This window comes from Cervus elaphus, chromosome 27 (genome assembly GCF_910594005.1).
Source record: "Cervus elaphus chromosome 27, mCerEla1.1, whole genome shotgun sequence".
NCBI lineage: Eukaryota > Metazoa > Chordata > Mammalia > Artiodactyla > Cervidae > Cervus > Cervus elaphus.
The window spans coordinates 36,336,943-36,352,952 of NC_057841.1; the positions used below are offsets into that span (position 1 = coordinate 36,336,943).

Sequence of the window (16,010 nt, forward strand, 5' to 3'; positions counted from 1 at the left end):
TCTGCACTGCATATACTAGACCAACAGGTTAATTTACTTAATAGTTTTTACAAATCAATATGAAAAAACTAATAGAAAATAAACAATACAGGGACTTCCCTGGTGGTCCAGTGGTTAAGATTCTTTACTGCCAATGCAGGGAGTGCAGATTCCATCCCCGGTCAGGGAACTAATCCCACATGCCTCACAGCACGACCAAAAAATATTTTCTTAAAAATGAAGAATATGGACAAAGAAATAAAACTGCCTATAAATGTATGAAAAGATTTTTAATCTCACATATAATTAATAAAATACAAATTAAAGCATCAACATCTTTTTTTATATAAGAAATACAATAATTAAAATCACAGATGCTATTTTTCACCTATCAGAGAGCAAAGTTAAGTGTTGACAAGGAGATAGAATCAGGTACTTCTGTACATTATTAGCAAAGATGTAAATTGCAGTCTGTTTGGAGGGCAATTTGACAATTCAAAACTAAAATACACATTTCTTTTGATCCAACAATATATAAATTTTTCCAATAGTTCTATTTATATATGATTGTAAGGATTTAGGCATAATGATGTTCATTGCATTATTGTTTCCAGTAATGAAAAGTGACAAACCAAACATCCAAAAGGAGATTGATTAAATAAATTATCTAATGGATCAAGTTTGGAAAAGTCAGCAGTGGCCACTGGACTGGAAAAAGGTCAGTTTTCATTCCAATCCCAAAGAAAGGCAATGCCAAAGAATGCTCAAACTACTGCACAATTGCACTCTTCTCACATGCTAGTAAAGTAATGCTCAAAATTCTCCAAGCCAGGCTTTAGCAATATGTGAACTGTGAAATTCCAGGTGTTCAAGCTAGTTTTAGAAAAGGCAGAGGAACCAGAGATCAAATTGCCAACATCCGTTGGATCATCAAAAAAGCAAGAGAGTTCCAGAAAAGCATCTATTTCTGCTTTATTGTCTATGCCAAAGCCTTTGACTGTGTGGATCACAATAAACTGTGGAAAATTCTGAAAGAGATGGGAATACCAGACCACCTGACCTGCCTCTTGAGAAACCTGTACGCAGGTCAGGAAGCAACAGTTAGAATTGGACATGGAACAACAGACTGGTTCCAAATAGGAAAAGGAGTGCGTCAAGGCTATATATTGTCACCCTGCTTATTTAACTTACTTGCAGAGTACATCATGAGAAATGCTGGGCTGGAGGAAGCACAAGCTGGAGTCAAGATTGCCGGGAGAAATATCAACAACCTCAGATATGCAGATGACACCACCCTTATGGCAGAAAGTGAGGAAGAACTAAAGAGCCTCTTGATGAAAGTGAAAGAGGAGAGTGAAAAAGTTGGCTTAAAGCTCAACATTCAGAAAACCAAGATCATGGCATCTGGTCCCATCACTTCATGGCAAATAGATGGGGAAAGAGTGGACACAGTGGCTGACTTTATTTTTCTGGGCTCCAAAATCACTGCAGATGGTGATTGCAGCCATGAAATTAAAAGACGCTTGCTCCTTGGAAGGAAAGTTATGACCAACCTAGACAGTATATTAAAAAGCAAAGACATTACTTTGTCAACAAAAGTCCCTCTAGTCAAGGCTATGGTTTTTCCAGTAGTCAGGTATGGATGTGAGAGTTGGACTATAAAGAAAGCTGAGTGCTGAAGAATTGATGCTTTTGAACTGTGGTGTTGGAGAAGACTCTTGAGAGTCCTTTGGACTGCAAGGAGATCCAGTCAGTCCATCCGAAAGGAGATCAGTCCTGAGTGTTCATTGGAAGGACTAATGTTGAAGCTGAAACTCCAATACTTTGGCCACCTGATGCAAAGAGCTGACTCATTTGAAAAGACCCTGATGCTGGGAAAGATGGAGGGTAGGAGGAGAAGGGGATGACAGAGGATGAGCTGGTTGGATGGCATCACCGACTCGATGCACATGGGTTTAGGTAGACTCCAGGAGTTGGTGACGGACAGGGAGGCCTGGTGTGCTGTGGTTCATGGGGTCTCAAAGAGTTAGACACGACTGAGCGACTGAACTGAACTGCATGGATCAAAAACTATTAACAGACTATTTCTAGCCTTCCCCTTCCATCTGTCAGGTGAAAAGAAATTTGGGGTCAACGTTCTCATCTCTCTCCCTCAGGAAAATGTTCAATAGCTTTTAGACTTCTGTGATGCAATATCATAAGGAAAGCCGAGGGCATAGAAACATGCAAAGCTTTGTGGAATCCAGACAAGCTCAGGGATGTGAGAAGGCATAAGAAAAAGAAAGGGGAATTTATGCAGTATTACTATGGACATACAAACACTTGGCACGTACCAGAAATGCAATTTGAGGCTTGAGTTATTTTGAAATACTTTCTGATGGTGCACTCCGTTTCACTGACTTAGGCACTGCTCTGAGACTGGCCCACACTGCTGGCTTCAGAAATGTCACATACACACAATGAAATCCTGTAAAACTAGTAAAAGTAGTGAGGTGGAAAAGCATACTGTTTACTGTTAAAAGAAAAAAAAAAAAAAAAAGCAAGCTGCAGGGACTTCCCTGGTGGTCCAGTGGCTAAGACTCCATGCTCCCAATGCAAGGGGCCTGGGTTCAATCCCCCTTCAGGGAACGAGATCCCACATGCTGCAACTAAAGAGTTTGCATGCTGCAACTGAAGATTCCACATGCCACAGCAAAGATCAAAGATCCTATCTGCCACAACTAAGACCTGGCACAACCAAATAAATAAATAAACATTAAAAAAATAAAGCAAGCTGCAAACTGTATACCATATGTCCCCACTTGTTTAAAAAGCCTATGTGTTATATTCACATACATGTGTTCAAATACATAGATGTTTTCTGGAGGATGTTTCTGCACACTGATAAAGATGCATACATGCAATAATTTCACTGACCCTCTTGTTTTGTCCTTTATTTTTATGCAATCAATGTTGGATGATGTTTATAATGATAGTGGTATTGACAAGTATTTAAACAAACAAACGAAAAGCCTCTCCTACGATTCTGACGACATGTCAATTGAAATAAAAATGCACAATGTAAAAGCTGTGAGTTAAGTTTTATTCAGGGACCTTATTGAAGACCATAGCCAGAGAGACAGGCCTCTCAGAGAGCTCTGAGGACCTGCTAAAAAGAGGTAAGGGAAGAACCTGTGTGTACGTAAACTTTTCTGCTGGGCAAAAAACATGTAATTAAGCATGAAAAGATTACTGCTGTTGACTTAAGATGCACAACGTGAGAGATGCAAGTTAAGTTTTATTGGGGGTAAAATGAGGACTACAGCCCAGGAAATAGCACCTCAGATGACTCTGAGAAACTGCTCCAAAGAGGCAGGGGAGAAAGGTCAGTTTATATGTGACTTCTGGTGAAGGGGGAATACATGCAATCAAGCATATATTTTTCCAGAAGGTTTCTACTAGTCTCGGGGCGCCTTCGCTAGTCATGAGGAACAAAGTCACAATGAAGGATTTTAGCCCTTTTCTAGATATGAGAAGATATAAGAATTGGGCTCATAGAATCAGCTCCTGATTTAAGCACCCATGTGCTAATTTGTAGTTGGCATTGCTAATCACAAAGAACAAACATTTCAAGTTAATGATTTTAGGGCTTTTCTAAATATGGGAAGATGGAAGAATCTGGGGTCTTTGAAATTTTCTCTTAGATATGTATCTTACCTAGTGACCTGTATATCTAATGCACAGAATGCTTCCAGTTGTTTTCCATCCTAAATTGCCCTCTGGTGAGTGTGTGTGTGTGTGTGTGTGTGTGTGTGTGTGTGTGTGTTTTCACGCACGCTTAATTGCTCAGTTGTGTCCGACTCTTTTTGACCCACCAGGCTCCTTTGTTCATGGGTATTCTCCAGGCAAGAATACTGGAGAGGGGTTGCCGTGCCCTCCTCCAGAGGATCTTCCCAACCTAGGGATCGAACCCAGGTCTCCCGCGTTGCAGGTGGACTCTTTACTGTCTGAGTTCCCACCAGGGAAGTCCATTTTGGTAAATGGTGGACATAATTTACTGGGTATCAAAATTTCTGCGCATCCAGGAAATGTTTCATATGGTGCTTGAAATTTCCCTTACTCAATTCAATTATTTAATAAGGGTTTTTGTTGGTTGATTGGTTGGTTTCCCCCATAAGTACTGGAAGGTAACTAAGTCACTGGGATCCTGAGAATGTGTTACAGAAGTAGTTCATGAATTGGAATGTGAATTGGGATCACCTGGAGGGCTTCATCCTCCTAGGGTTTGCATGGGGAGGGGTGTCCAGGGTGGGGGTCCATAATTTGCATTTCTAAGAAATTCCCAAGGGTGGTCCTGCCAGCTGGCTCAGTGACAGCCTTTTGATTATCTTGTGTGATGCATACCAAGTTATCAGCAGTGAGCACAGCAGGCTCTTGAGGGCAAGCAGATGCATGAGGCCAGGAGATTGCCAAGGCTGAATGTCCAGAGGGAATCCCTACAGTTCAGTGCCCAGCCAAGCAGGTGTACATTTCAAGGCTGAGGAGGTGGGGAAGCAAGTCAGTAACTGCAAAGTCAGTCAAGGACAGTCGCCTTGTAGAATAAGGATGAGAACATTACCTGATCATGGTCCTACCTCCACTGGCTTTGATCATTGCTACAGATGGATATTTAGTCTTTACACTGTACATTGGCTTCCACTGTGGGGAGGAGGGATCCTTAACGTCCACTTTCCTAACTTCAAAATGGAAATGACTGATTTTTTTGAGTGATCTTAATAATTAAATCTGAGGGGAAATGATACCAGAAGTGCATATAACAAAAATAAGTGTCAGATCAAAAAAAGTATAAGGCTCGAAAACGAAGATGCTTCTTTATCTCTGTGTTACTTCACTTCACCTAGAACTTACGGACTCTGGTCCCACCTTTGCGTCAAACTTCCCGGGGGTGGTTGCGGCGGTAGCTCTTCTACCGCGGGCGGGTTCCCTGCCACGCTCTGCTCCGCCAGCAGATGGTGTGATTCTAGAACTTTTTTCAAAAGTGGGCTGAGCGGACAGAAAACAGAGATTGGGCGGCTCTGAGGCATCGCCCACTGCCACGCTCCGCCCGTCCAGCTCTCGGATCACAACACTGTCAGGCCACCGCGTGGCACCGCCCCCAGCTTTGCTAGAACAGCCCAGGCACCGATTCCTTTTGGGTGACTGGGTTTGGAAAGAGAACTTGCTTGGGGTGCTAATTGGGTCCGCTGAGAAGTGGGATCTTAATTGGGAAAACTGTCCCCACGCACTCCGATTTGCTAAAACCTTCTCGCCCTCCCATTTCCAATCGAGGAATGACAAATAGGGGAGAAAGGAGTTAAAGCATCAAAACCACACACTGTTGCGACAACCCCAGAAATATCCTTCCCAGGCCGGATTCCAAATGTTCAGCTCTACCCGGGTCTCTTAGTCCCTGGCCCCACGCCGCGGCCTCAGGCGCCTCAGGGCTGAATTAGTGCAGAACCGGGAGTGGGAAGCGGCTGTGGCAAGAAGTGGTCCGGGCCCCACTAGCCCCGCCCCTGCCCCGCCCTCGCCCCGCCCTCACTCACTCCGGCCCCGCCCCAGGACGGGTCCTGGACTCGGACGGCTCCACCCAGAAGTGGGAGGAGCCGACGATGCCTTCGTCCTTCCTGACCTGCGCGCGCAGGCCGCCGCAGCCGGCGCCTGGTTTTCTCCCTCCGCGGGCGCGGGAGCCGGAGACAACCCCGGGCCCCGAGCCGAGCCTGCGAGCCAAGTCTGTCCGACGTCCGCAGCCGGTCGCCGCGGCAGCATGAGCGTGCGCGGCCCAGCCCTCGGCCTCCTCCTGCTGCTGTTCTGCCCGGCGCAGGTGAGCGGCCGCGTCGGGGAGGGCGGCGGTCTGTGCAGCGACTCTAGTCCGGTGCCTTTCTCCGGCCACGTACTCTTCCCAGTGGTCTGGAGGACGGTGGCAGCTGGGGACTGCCTCTTTGACCTGTTGTGAGCTCATTTCACCCGTGGTCATCTATTTTCTGGGTTTAGGATGTGGGATCAACAAGGGAGGAAGAAAATGGGTAGAAAGAGATAGGATTCTTATCATTTTAACCTGCCTCCCCACCCCCTTCATTCTGCCGTTTGTAAGGAATTCTTTATAAATATGTTTAGGAGATCCGACTTCTCCCCTAACGATGAAGGAGAGCGGGGAGGTAAAGAAAGGTTAGTCCGGCACCAAATCGGAATTGACCTGAGTGCTTCATATAAGGCAGCTTGGTCTTCCAGAGACGGCAAGTTACTTCTTATCCGTTCCCTTTACATCCGTGGGAACCGAGACCCGCAAGTGCGGGGGTTAATTGAATTTCGCCTTGTCACAATCCTAGCCGTGGAGAGGATGGGCCTGGAACCCCCAGTCCTGACTCCTTGGGTCGGCTTTCTCTTGCTTTGGTAGCCTTGGGCGTGAGCACCTCACTGCTATTTGTGTATCTACAGTTTTCTCCTTGAAAACTGGGTGATTGGGTGTTGGGGGGGGGCGTGTCTAAGGATCTAGTGCTGATTAAACCAGATCCAGTGGGAATCCCGAGCCCTGGTGCCCACTCGTAGACGTGTCTATGATGAGGGTGTAGTGAGTCACAGAGGAAGGCTGATGAAGGGGTTCCCTGCTCTAGAAAAACCTCTCTTTGAACTATATCGTTCTCAGCAGGGGTTGGGTGAGGCTGACCTGGGAACGGCCTCCTGTGGTGGGGTGGAGGGGGCTGGCCAGTCGTGTGGACTTCTGGAAGAGCACGTGTCTGGTGCCTGGTGGGGAGGAGAGGCAGAGAAAAGCAGGTTTTCGGGAGGTGGTTTGGAATGGGGTCAACCGGTAGACCACCTGCTAGCTCTGTGGCTTTGGGCTCATTACTCTTCCAAGCTGAACTTTTACTGAAGATAAACAACACCTCATAGGATTATTGGGATTCTTAAGTAACATGGTGTATGGAGGGGCCTCATCACAGTAGTAAAATCTCAAAAAAGCTAGCAGTTATTTGCTTTGAAAATACAGCTGTTCAGTTTCCTTTTGGTTTTAGGTCAGGATCTAATAGGCAGGCTTCTGGGTAAGTAGCTTTAACTTATCTCTGAAATCCGTCAGTGCCTCTTGTCCTAGGACTTCTGGGGTAGGTCAGAGGTTGGTCACAAGTTTCTTGCAAAATGCTTGAAAGCCTTGAGAAGGTTTGTGAATATGAACTGGAAACGCTTCTGTTGTATTTAAGATTGGCTCCCTCAGGTTGAAAGATGAACCCATTCCTGATCTCCTTAGGAAAAACAGTTTTAATGGCTTAATTTCTAGGCCTCATTGTGGTCCAAGTTCCTCAAGAGAAAAAAAGAACTTTAAAAAATTACAGTCAGGAGAGAGACCATAATGATGCCTAGGTAGGAATTAAGCCATTAAAATTGTTTTTCCAAAGGAGACCAGGAATGAGTTCATCTTTCAGCCTGAGATCATTGAAGAGTAAGCCTCTGAAATTGGAGCGAATGTAGGTAATCTTTCCCAGTCTCCCCCATTCCTTGATTGATGTTGTGATCAATTATTTTACTAACATAAGTAATCAAGGGAAATGAGTTTTTTAAAATTATTATTATGATTAGCAAGTGGTTAGAAAGAAGACAACTAGCTGAATAGGTCTTTGTATTCCTTCAGTGTTTGTCATTTTACCCAGAACAAAGAACTCTCTTTCCTGGGTAACCCTTCCCCTCCTTCCACTCCTAAAAGGGACTCTTGTCAGGGTGTTAATGACTGACATGCTACCTGTCCGGAAGCCTAGAGTGGGCCATCTCTAACCTAATCTCGGGTGCTTCATCTGCTCTTCTCACCCACAGCTCTGTGAAGGGTGTTAGCTCTCTAGCTAAATAAAGTGCTGTCAAAACCCTGCCCATCTTCCAAGGTCCAGTTCAAAAGCTTCATCATCTATAACATTGTTATTCCCAACGAGAATGCCTTCTCTCTGAAGTTCTAAACCTTTATTTAAATGGCTGCAGCAGCTTTTGGTGTTCTTTTGTTGTTTAGTCACTAAATTGTGTCTTTGCGACCCCATGGACTGTAGCCCACCAGGCTCCTCTGTCCATGGGATTTCCCAGGCAAGAGTACTGGAGTGGGTTGCCATTTCCTTCTCCAGGGGATCTTGCTGACCCAGGAATTGAATCTCTGTTTCCTGCATGGCAGGTGGTTTGTTTACCACCTGATCCACCGGGGAAGCATTTACAGGCCGGCACAAGATTTGGCGTTAAAAGACCTGGCGCAGATCTTGACGCTTCCTCTTACCAGGAGTAGTCTTGAGCAAGGCAGCTGCCTTCTCTGTAAAATGGGTTAATAACTCTGCCTACCAGATGATTCATATTTAAAGTTCAGCAGATGTTCCATTTGGCCAATAACATTCACAGCCTGTTCCTGGCTCCAGTGTGGCTTCTCCAAAAGCCAATGATAGATGAGGAGTGGATTTAGCCTGTTGGCCCAACCCTTGGTTCAGTTGTCACCTTGTAAAAAAAAAAAACCTGGGGACGGTATACACCCCATCTACTTTCATGATTTTATTTGACCTTGTGGCTTTTGAATTATTTTTCAAACTCATTAGGTACTGGAGCTTGTCTAAGACTAAACTAGTAGTATAACCTTGAGCAAGTCAGTTAAACTGCAAGCCCAGGGCTCATCTATAAAGTGAAGACTGGCTGAACCCATCTAACTAAAAACGTATCTTAAATACCCATCTAAAGGCATGACTCGTGCTCACACCAGTTATCATTTGTTATGTGGATACGTTTATCCCAGATTGGCTATAAAACAGAATTCCAGAGGGTTGTGTCAGTAAAAGTCAGACCAGTCCAGCCTCCACCCCAAGTGTCCTGTCATATTTATTTGATCTGCCTACCTGACTCCAAAGGATACACAGCTTAATCTCTGGACAGCATTCTGCGGGCCACCCCCTCCACCCTTGTCCTGGGTTATCCTGACTGGCCAGACCAGCCCTGGTATTCCAGCCCTTGCTAGAGCTGAAGCGGGGCGTGTCTCCAGGTTGTGCCTGGAGCTTTCCTCATCCAGGACATCAGCAGAGATCGCCCTGTGCTCCACCTGCGTGGGCTGGCCAGGTTACAGGCATGGTGCTGGGGACAGTCCTGGATCCTGAGGAAGTGAGTCAGGACTTGACAGCTCCCTGGAGTTGCATGTAAAGGGTAGTCACTAGTCATCCAAGTGAACAGTTCTGTGTAGCAGGAGGGGCATGGTAGTGGCCGGGCCTGGCATGTTCACAATCTAAGGATACATCGGCGTACAAGCCGAGCTGGAGTTTGAACAGTGCAGCAGCTGTGGGGTGGGCGTGGGGTGGGGGGAACAGGAGGAAGGATGCTTTCCTTGGCGTTCAAAACCTTGGTTCTGGTTACTGGTTTTATCACTCAGGTGGCCTTGGAGAATCCTCTCTGAGCTCTAGTTCTCTTACCTGTAAAATTCTGTGATGCTCCTCCATGGGGTGTCTGATAAAGAACCGAGGCGAGGAAGGAGGACTCACTCAGCTTTGTGCCCAGCACCTGGTTGATGTTCAGTGAGAATGTGAGTTAGTTAATAGCCTGAAGTATAGGGTTCTGTGGCTGATGACCAGAGCTTCTCCGTGTGATAAGATGTGCTTTCATGGAGCTCCCAATTAGAGTCTGCCAGAGTTGCTGACATATAGCAGAAGGGGCTTTTTTTTTTTTTTTTTAACTGTCCTGAGCTATTCCTATTATTATTGAAAGATGCTTCCCTATGCAGTCACATATCTGATAATTAAACTTTAGAGCATGTTGTGAAATAGCCATACGGCCTAACCTTTAAAAGCAGAGACATCCTAGCCTTGTACTAAATTCTGGGTTAAAGCCAAAGTCACTTCTTACATAATCCAGTCAAGCTCCTTTAACTCATCGTGTAACATTTGGATGGTTTCTGAATCAGTGAGCAAAGAGGAAGTATAACCCCCAAGCTCTGTCCGACACTTGCGACCTCTGCCCACATACACAACTTCTCGATTCTCATAAATATATGAATTCTGCTTCATCCTAGAGCAGGAGCCTGCAAGTTAGTTGTGGATGGTTTCCTTGGGACACACCCATGCCCATCTTTTACCTGATGTCTGTGGTTATTTTTGAGTTACAGCAGACAAGATTGAGTATGTACCACAGACATCTTAGGACTCACAAGCCTACCATATTTAATATAGTATCTGGCCCTCTAAGGAAAAGTTTAGGAATTTCCCTGGGTGGCCCAATGCAGGGGGCCCGGGTTCCATCCCTGGTCAGGGAAGGAAATTCTGAGTACCGCAGCCAAAGATTGCGAATGCTGCAACAAAGATTGAACATCCTGTGTGCCACAACTAAGACCCAACTCAGCCAAATAAATACGTGTGTGTGTGTGTGTGAGTCGCTCAGTCGTGTCCGACTCTGTGACCCTGTAGACTGTAGCCCTCCAGGCTCCTCTGTCCATGGAATTATTCAGGCAAGAATACTGGAGTGGGTTGTCATTCCCTTCTCCAGGGGATCTTCCCAACTCAGGGATCGAACACAGGTCCCCCACATTTCGGGCAGATTCTTCAATCTGAACAACCAGGGAAGCCCAAATAAATAAATATCAAATTAAAAAGAAAAAAGGAAAAGTTTATCCACCTGGTCCTGGTGGATCCACAGGGGACCTTATGGAACGGGAGTGTACAGAGCTCTGGGTGCAGGATGCCTGGTGGCTTGAGCATTGAGGAGGGATGCCCGTGAGCACCTTTGAGGCCACATCTAAGGTTTGCTCATCTGTAAGTTGGACATAATAATAGCACCACCTGCCTCTCCCCAGGACAGCTCACCCAGACCAGGTGAAAGGAGTCAGAGTTAAATTCAGTGTTGGCAGTGAGTCTTGGGTGAGGCTTGTAGAAAGGGAGGCTGTCCCAAGATGTGGGGGTTAGGGGGAGACTGAAATCTGTGGGCTAGAGGCTGTCCTTGGGGACCTGGATAAATACAGTTAGTTCAAGTAGAGCCAGTCACGGAGGGTAATTGAGATTTGTTTGTGAATATGTATTTAAAAGTTAATTCACTTGTGTTTGTGTAGGTGCATCTATATAGGTTTACCTATTGGGGGAAATTGAAAGCCCAGAAGACCAGGATCTAATAAATCAACATTTGTTAAATCTGAGGAATGGGATGGGGGTGGAGAGCTGAGGGGGGCACTCCATGCTATCTCACGTATACTTGTGATGTCTGAATATTTGTGATCGGTGGATATTCTGTAATTAAAATATGATCATTTATTTTTGACTTTTTAGGAATCGGTCAAATGTTTAAACGCTTAAATAGGATAGTTCTTGTGGTCATGAGTCACCCTGTAAGAGACTGGTCGGTGCCCATGAGATGAACTGGGAAGAACTATCCTTCTTTGGACTTGTCCCCCCCACCTCACCCCCACTGCCCCGCTCAGTGGAGCTTTTGCAACACTTATTATTAGAGATGCTGGGTGTGTTAGTGACTTTCAGACCTGTGGTATTTCAACCGGTGGTCACTCTACTCTGGTTAATCTCAGGATAACCGAGAACTTGCTCTCTGCAGTCCTTGCCACTGGACTTTTAGGTGGTGAAGGACATCTGAGCTCTTGTTTTGTGTCAAAATACACATAAAGTTCACGGTTTTAAAGTACATAAAGGGACATTAGGTATATCACGTGTCACGCAGCCACCACCAACCATCTCCAACGCTGAGCTCACATGTGGTGTGGTGCCCTTGGAGCCGTGTGCGTGTGTAGTCGCTCAGTTGTATCCAACTCTTTGCGACCTCCTGGGCGGTAGCCCACTAGGCTCCTCTGTCCACGGGATTCTCCAGGCAAGAATACTGGAGTGGGTTGCCATTCCCTTCTCCCCGTGATCTTCCCAACCCAGGGATCGAATCCGCATCTCCTGCATTGCAGGCAGATTCTTTTCTGTCTGAGTCATCAGGGAAGCCCCCCACCTTGGAGTCCTGGCAGATCTCAAACCTTGGTGACTTTCAGTATCAGCAGGATCTGCCCTTCCCCAGGGGAGTATGGGTATGAAGCAGCAACAGGTGTTCTTGTATCAGTAGAGGCAGCTCTCACCCAGACACCTTCCTTTTGGAAATCAGTGGTTCCCTGGGAAGACAGGTATGTGGCCTGTGGCCGAGCCCTTGGTCTGGATGTCGGCTCCGGCTGCCCTCACATTCCAGGGAATCTTCCAGGGATCTGAAGGTGCAGCCCTTGTCTTTGTTAATAAAGTCCTGGCCGATGCAGTGCTGTGGCCATTTGGAGACCGGAAATTCCGGTCATTGGGACTGCGGCTAGGTTCTGGACGGGCTGCAGAGACGAGCACGGCCCATTCAGTGGTCCACGGAGCAGTGACCCCGGTGCAGCGGAAGGAGTAAGCGCTCCAGCTCCCAAACCAGCCAGGCCTGGCTCTCCCATCAGATGTGGCCTCAGAGGAGTCACTTTACCTGTGTAACCCTCGGTTTCCTCATCTGTGAAGTGGTGTTATTTTAGTACCAGACTCACAGACCTGTTGTGGGGTTGAGCCGCCGGGGGCACCCTTAGCCAGTGGCTGGCTGCTGGGTGCCGTGGGCTGGGGGTGGTGGAGGTGGCCCCCGTGGGAACAGACCAGGTGGAGGGAGGTGATGAATGGACAGAGGAGGCCTGTGGGCTCCCAGGGGAGGGTTCAGGGAGGGCAAGGGTGAGGGAGACTGCACCAGGGAGGCTTCCCGGAGGCTGGTGGGAGAGGACCCGGGGCGTTAAACCCTGCTGAAGAGGGCCTGGTGATGGAGGAAGGATCGGTTTCCTTGTGAGCATCTCAGCTGTTGTGCTTGGAAGTGCAGCTGGAGAGGAGCTGGGGGCTGTTTGAGCAGGGAAGGAAATGGAACCGCCTTTATGGGAGGAGCAGGTGAAAGGACCAACATGGAAATGAGGCTGAACATGTGGATGAGACAGGGACCAGGTGGTGGAGGTCCCTGGAGAGGCTCGGGACCATGGCAGCAGCCGGGCCTGGGGCAGAAGGAGGCGCTTGGGTTTCAGCTGTAGTTGAGCCCAGGGGAGGTGGAGAGAGAGCCTGGAGGTGGGCACGGGGCCTTCACCGGTGCAGCCGTGCAAGTGAGCTCAGAGGGTTGCGTGCCTGCACACAGGGTGGGGGGAGGCTGATGCCAGAGCAAGGGCCTTCATTAAAGGGTTAATTGTATCTTGTTGAGAGTCTCTTTCTGGAACTAGAATGTTCTGGTTTGAATCCTGGCTCTGCTGCTCTTGGATTCAGACTCTCTGCCTCTGTTTGTTCATCTGTAAATTGGGCATAAAATAGCACCTCCCAGGACTTCAGTGGTGGTTCAGTGGTTAAGACTCCAGGCTTCCACTGCAGGGGACAGGAGTTCTATTCCTGGTCAAGGAGCTAATCCCACCTGGCATGGTGCAACCAAAAAAAGAAGAAAAACAAAAACCACTGTCCTCTGGCTCATGCTATAAGGATGTGTTGGGTTCATAAGGTGGGAACAGTTAAAGCAGTGCCTGGCACCCAGCAGGTGGCCTGTGAGCACCTTTGGGCCCCGCTGGTTCATGCTTCTTCAAGCAGATGACTTGGGAAAGCAAACCTGAGAGCAATGACTCAAGCCCAGTTTTTTCCTGGCCTGGAAGAAGCTTCGGGTTGTTTATTTTGTTCAGGTCTTTGAACCTCTTTGGTGAAGTCCCATGTACTTCTCGGAAAACCTGGAGAATAATTCCTTACGTTTGATGGGTGGTGCTTTCTGGCTTTCTAAGTGCTTTCTCGTTTATTCCCGCATTCAGTCTTCCCACCTGAACTGTGACGTAACCGGGGTCGGGGGTGGTCAGGAGTGAGTAGGAGGTGGGAGACTCCTACTCGGCACAGCTGGGTGACCTGCTCCGGGTGCAGCCGGGCTCAGCATTTATTGAGGATCAGAGCCCAGGACTCCTGACCTCCCACCTCTCAAGCTCATTCTCCACCCCCATCTCTTCTGCCTGGTGGCTAGAAACACCTTTGCTTTGAAACAGATGGTGTAGATTATGAAGGATGATCTTGTAAATAGGACCCAGACAGCACTGGGTCATCTTTATTGTCTCATAGAGCGCCGAATGCTGAGGAAGGGGAGCTTAGACTCCAGATGCCCGTCTGTTAGTCATGCTAGAGCTGTGGGGTTTTTTTTTTTTTTTTTTTTTTGACTGGATTCTTGTCACTCCTGTGGGTGATGAGCCAGTGTGCCCCTTGGCCGGCACCTGTTTGCCCTGGTTTGTTGAGAATTCTGTGCGAGAAGGGTGAGGTGGGGTAAGAAATCCAAGGGGTGGGTCCCTAGTATGTAAGTTACAGGTCAGCATCAGTAGTTGTCACCCTCCTTGGCTTACTTGCCTTTCTACACTTCAGTAGATGGATGATGACCTTTTAGTGGGAAACCCAGAATCGGGAAGAGCAGTACTTTTCCTAGAACCACTGGGTTTACAGACAAAATTATGATTCTTTTTATATAGGAATGGTGGAATTTTGTAAGTTCTTGCCAAAGGTTTGGGACGTGGCATTGCTGAATGCTTGTCGCTTCCTCATTTCTATAAGTTCCCTCCCTCCCTTGTGGCCTAAACCTATGACTTCATGAATCAAGTTGGGGTAAGTCATAATCGCTGGTTTAAAATATCGGAAGAATGAATTCAGAGACAAGTCTTGTGGGCCCTTAGATTTTGCCTCCAGCACCCCTCCATCTCCTGCCTGCTGTTCCTCCCATGTTTTCAGGGCCTGTTGTGAGGTTTGTGTCTTTTCATCAGGGACCAGCACAGCTCAGCTCCTTGCAGGGTGGTGTGGGTCACGTGCCCTTGTCCTTGGAGACAGTTCACTCTCTTGCATCTGTGCCCATTTTTCAAAAATGGCTTTTCCATCAGGCACCTCGGAAGCCATGGTTACTTCTCAACAGCCGCTGTTTCCCTACAGGACAGCTGACTGCACAGTCACGCCAGCCGTGACCCTGGCCAGCTTGGCAGAGCTTGGTGGCCTTGCTAATGAGATGAGTCACGCTCACGCACCCCCCTGACTTTTCTGATGCCATGTGACTCTCACATGGGGAATAGGAATGGCCCGTGAGAAATCTTTATGCAAGAGGTTTTACATTTTTTCAAGATTCTGAGTTGATTTTCCTTAAAGTATGCACATTTCTTGCTTTTTACTTAAACTCAAGAACAAGATACTCATTCTTGCTCCTCCTCCTTATGGTTTTTTTTTTTTTCACATTACTCATGGTGTGCTGATATTAATTAACCTGAGCAGATATGGAACTGTTCTTTCGTTATTTACACCTGACTCAGTTCCTTATCCTGATGTGTAAAAATAGAGCCTTAGTAATTATAGACTCACATACTATCTTGCTTTCTTCTACACTGATCGATAGTGATTCTTGTATGGAACTATCACTTCCTCTTAATGAATAATCTAGCAGGAAGTAGAAATCATGTAAGTAATTTCTATTACTTTCTTTGTTGACTGACTTCACAAGTCCGTTTTGAACTTTGTTGTTGTTCACTTGCTAAGTCGTGTCCAACTCTTTTGCGCCCCCATGGACTGCAGTGTGCCCGGTTTCCCTGTCCTTCACTGTCTCCTGGAGGTTGTTCAGACTCATGTCCATTGAGTCGGTGATGCCATCCAACCGTCTCATCCTCTGCCTCCCGCTTCTCCTCCTGCCCTCAGTATTTCCCAGCATCAGGGTCTTTTCCAAGATGAAGTCAGCTCTTCATATCAGGTGGCCAAAGTATTGGAGCTTCATCTTCAGTATCAGTCCTTCTAGTGAATATTTAGGGTTGATTTCCTTTAGGATTGACTGGTTTGATCGCCTTTCTGTCCAAGGGACTCTCAAGAATCTTCTCCAGCATTGAGCTTTGGGTTTATTTTAATTAATGTTTTTCAAAATGTTCAACTAACCAGTGCCTCTGGCTTTTACTTCATTTGGCAGGTACTGTTGGAAGCTTCTGTGAATGAGGCTTGAGTGGGCGTTTTTTGCTGTTGAAATTTGTGTTATCCCTGAGGCCCTAATGAACCGTTTTCTGTTGACTTTTG

The 16,010-nt window shown here is 47.0% G+C and overlaps 1 protein-coding gene across 1 annotated transcript in view; it reads left to right on the forward strand.

Moving 5' to 3' along the window:
- The first annotated feature begins 5,623 nt into the window (after positions 1-5,623).
- The window catches only part of NPC1 (NPC intracellular cholesterol transporter 1), a 43,675-nt gene continuing 33,288 nt past the window's right edge, over positions 5,624-16,010 (forward strand). The window contains exon 1 of the mRNA XM_043888827.1: positions 5,624-5,821. Coding sequence (XP_043744762.1) covers positions 5,765-5,821 — 57 coding nt within the window. The 5' untranslated portion in view covers positions 5,624-5,764. The remainder of the gene's footprint in view (positions 5,822-16,010) is intronic.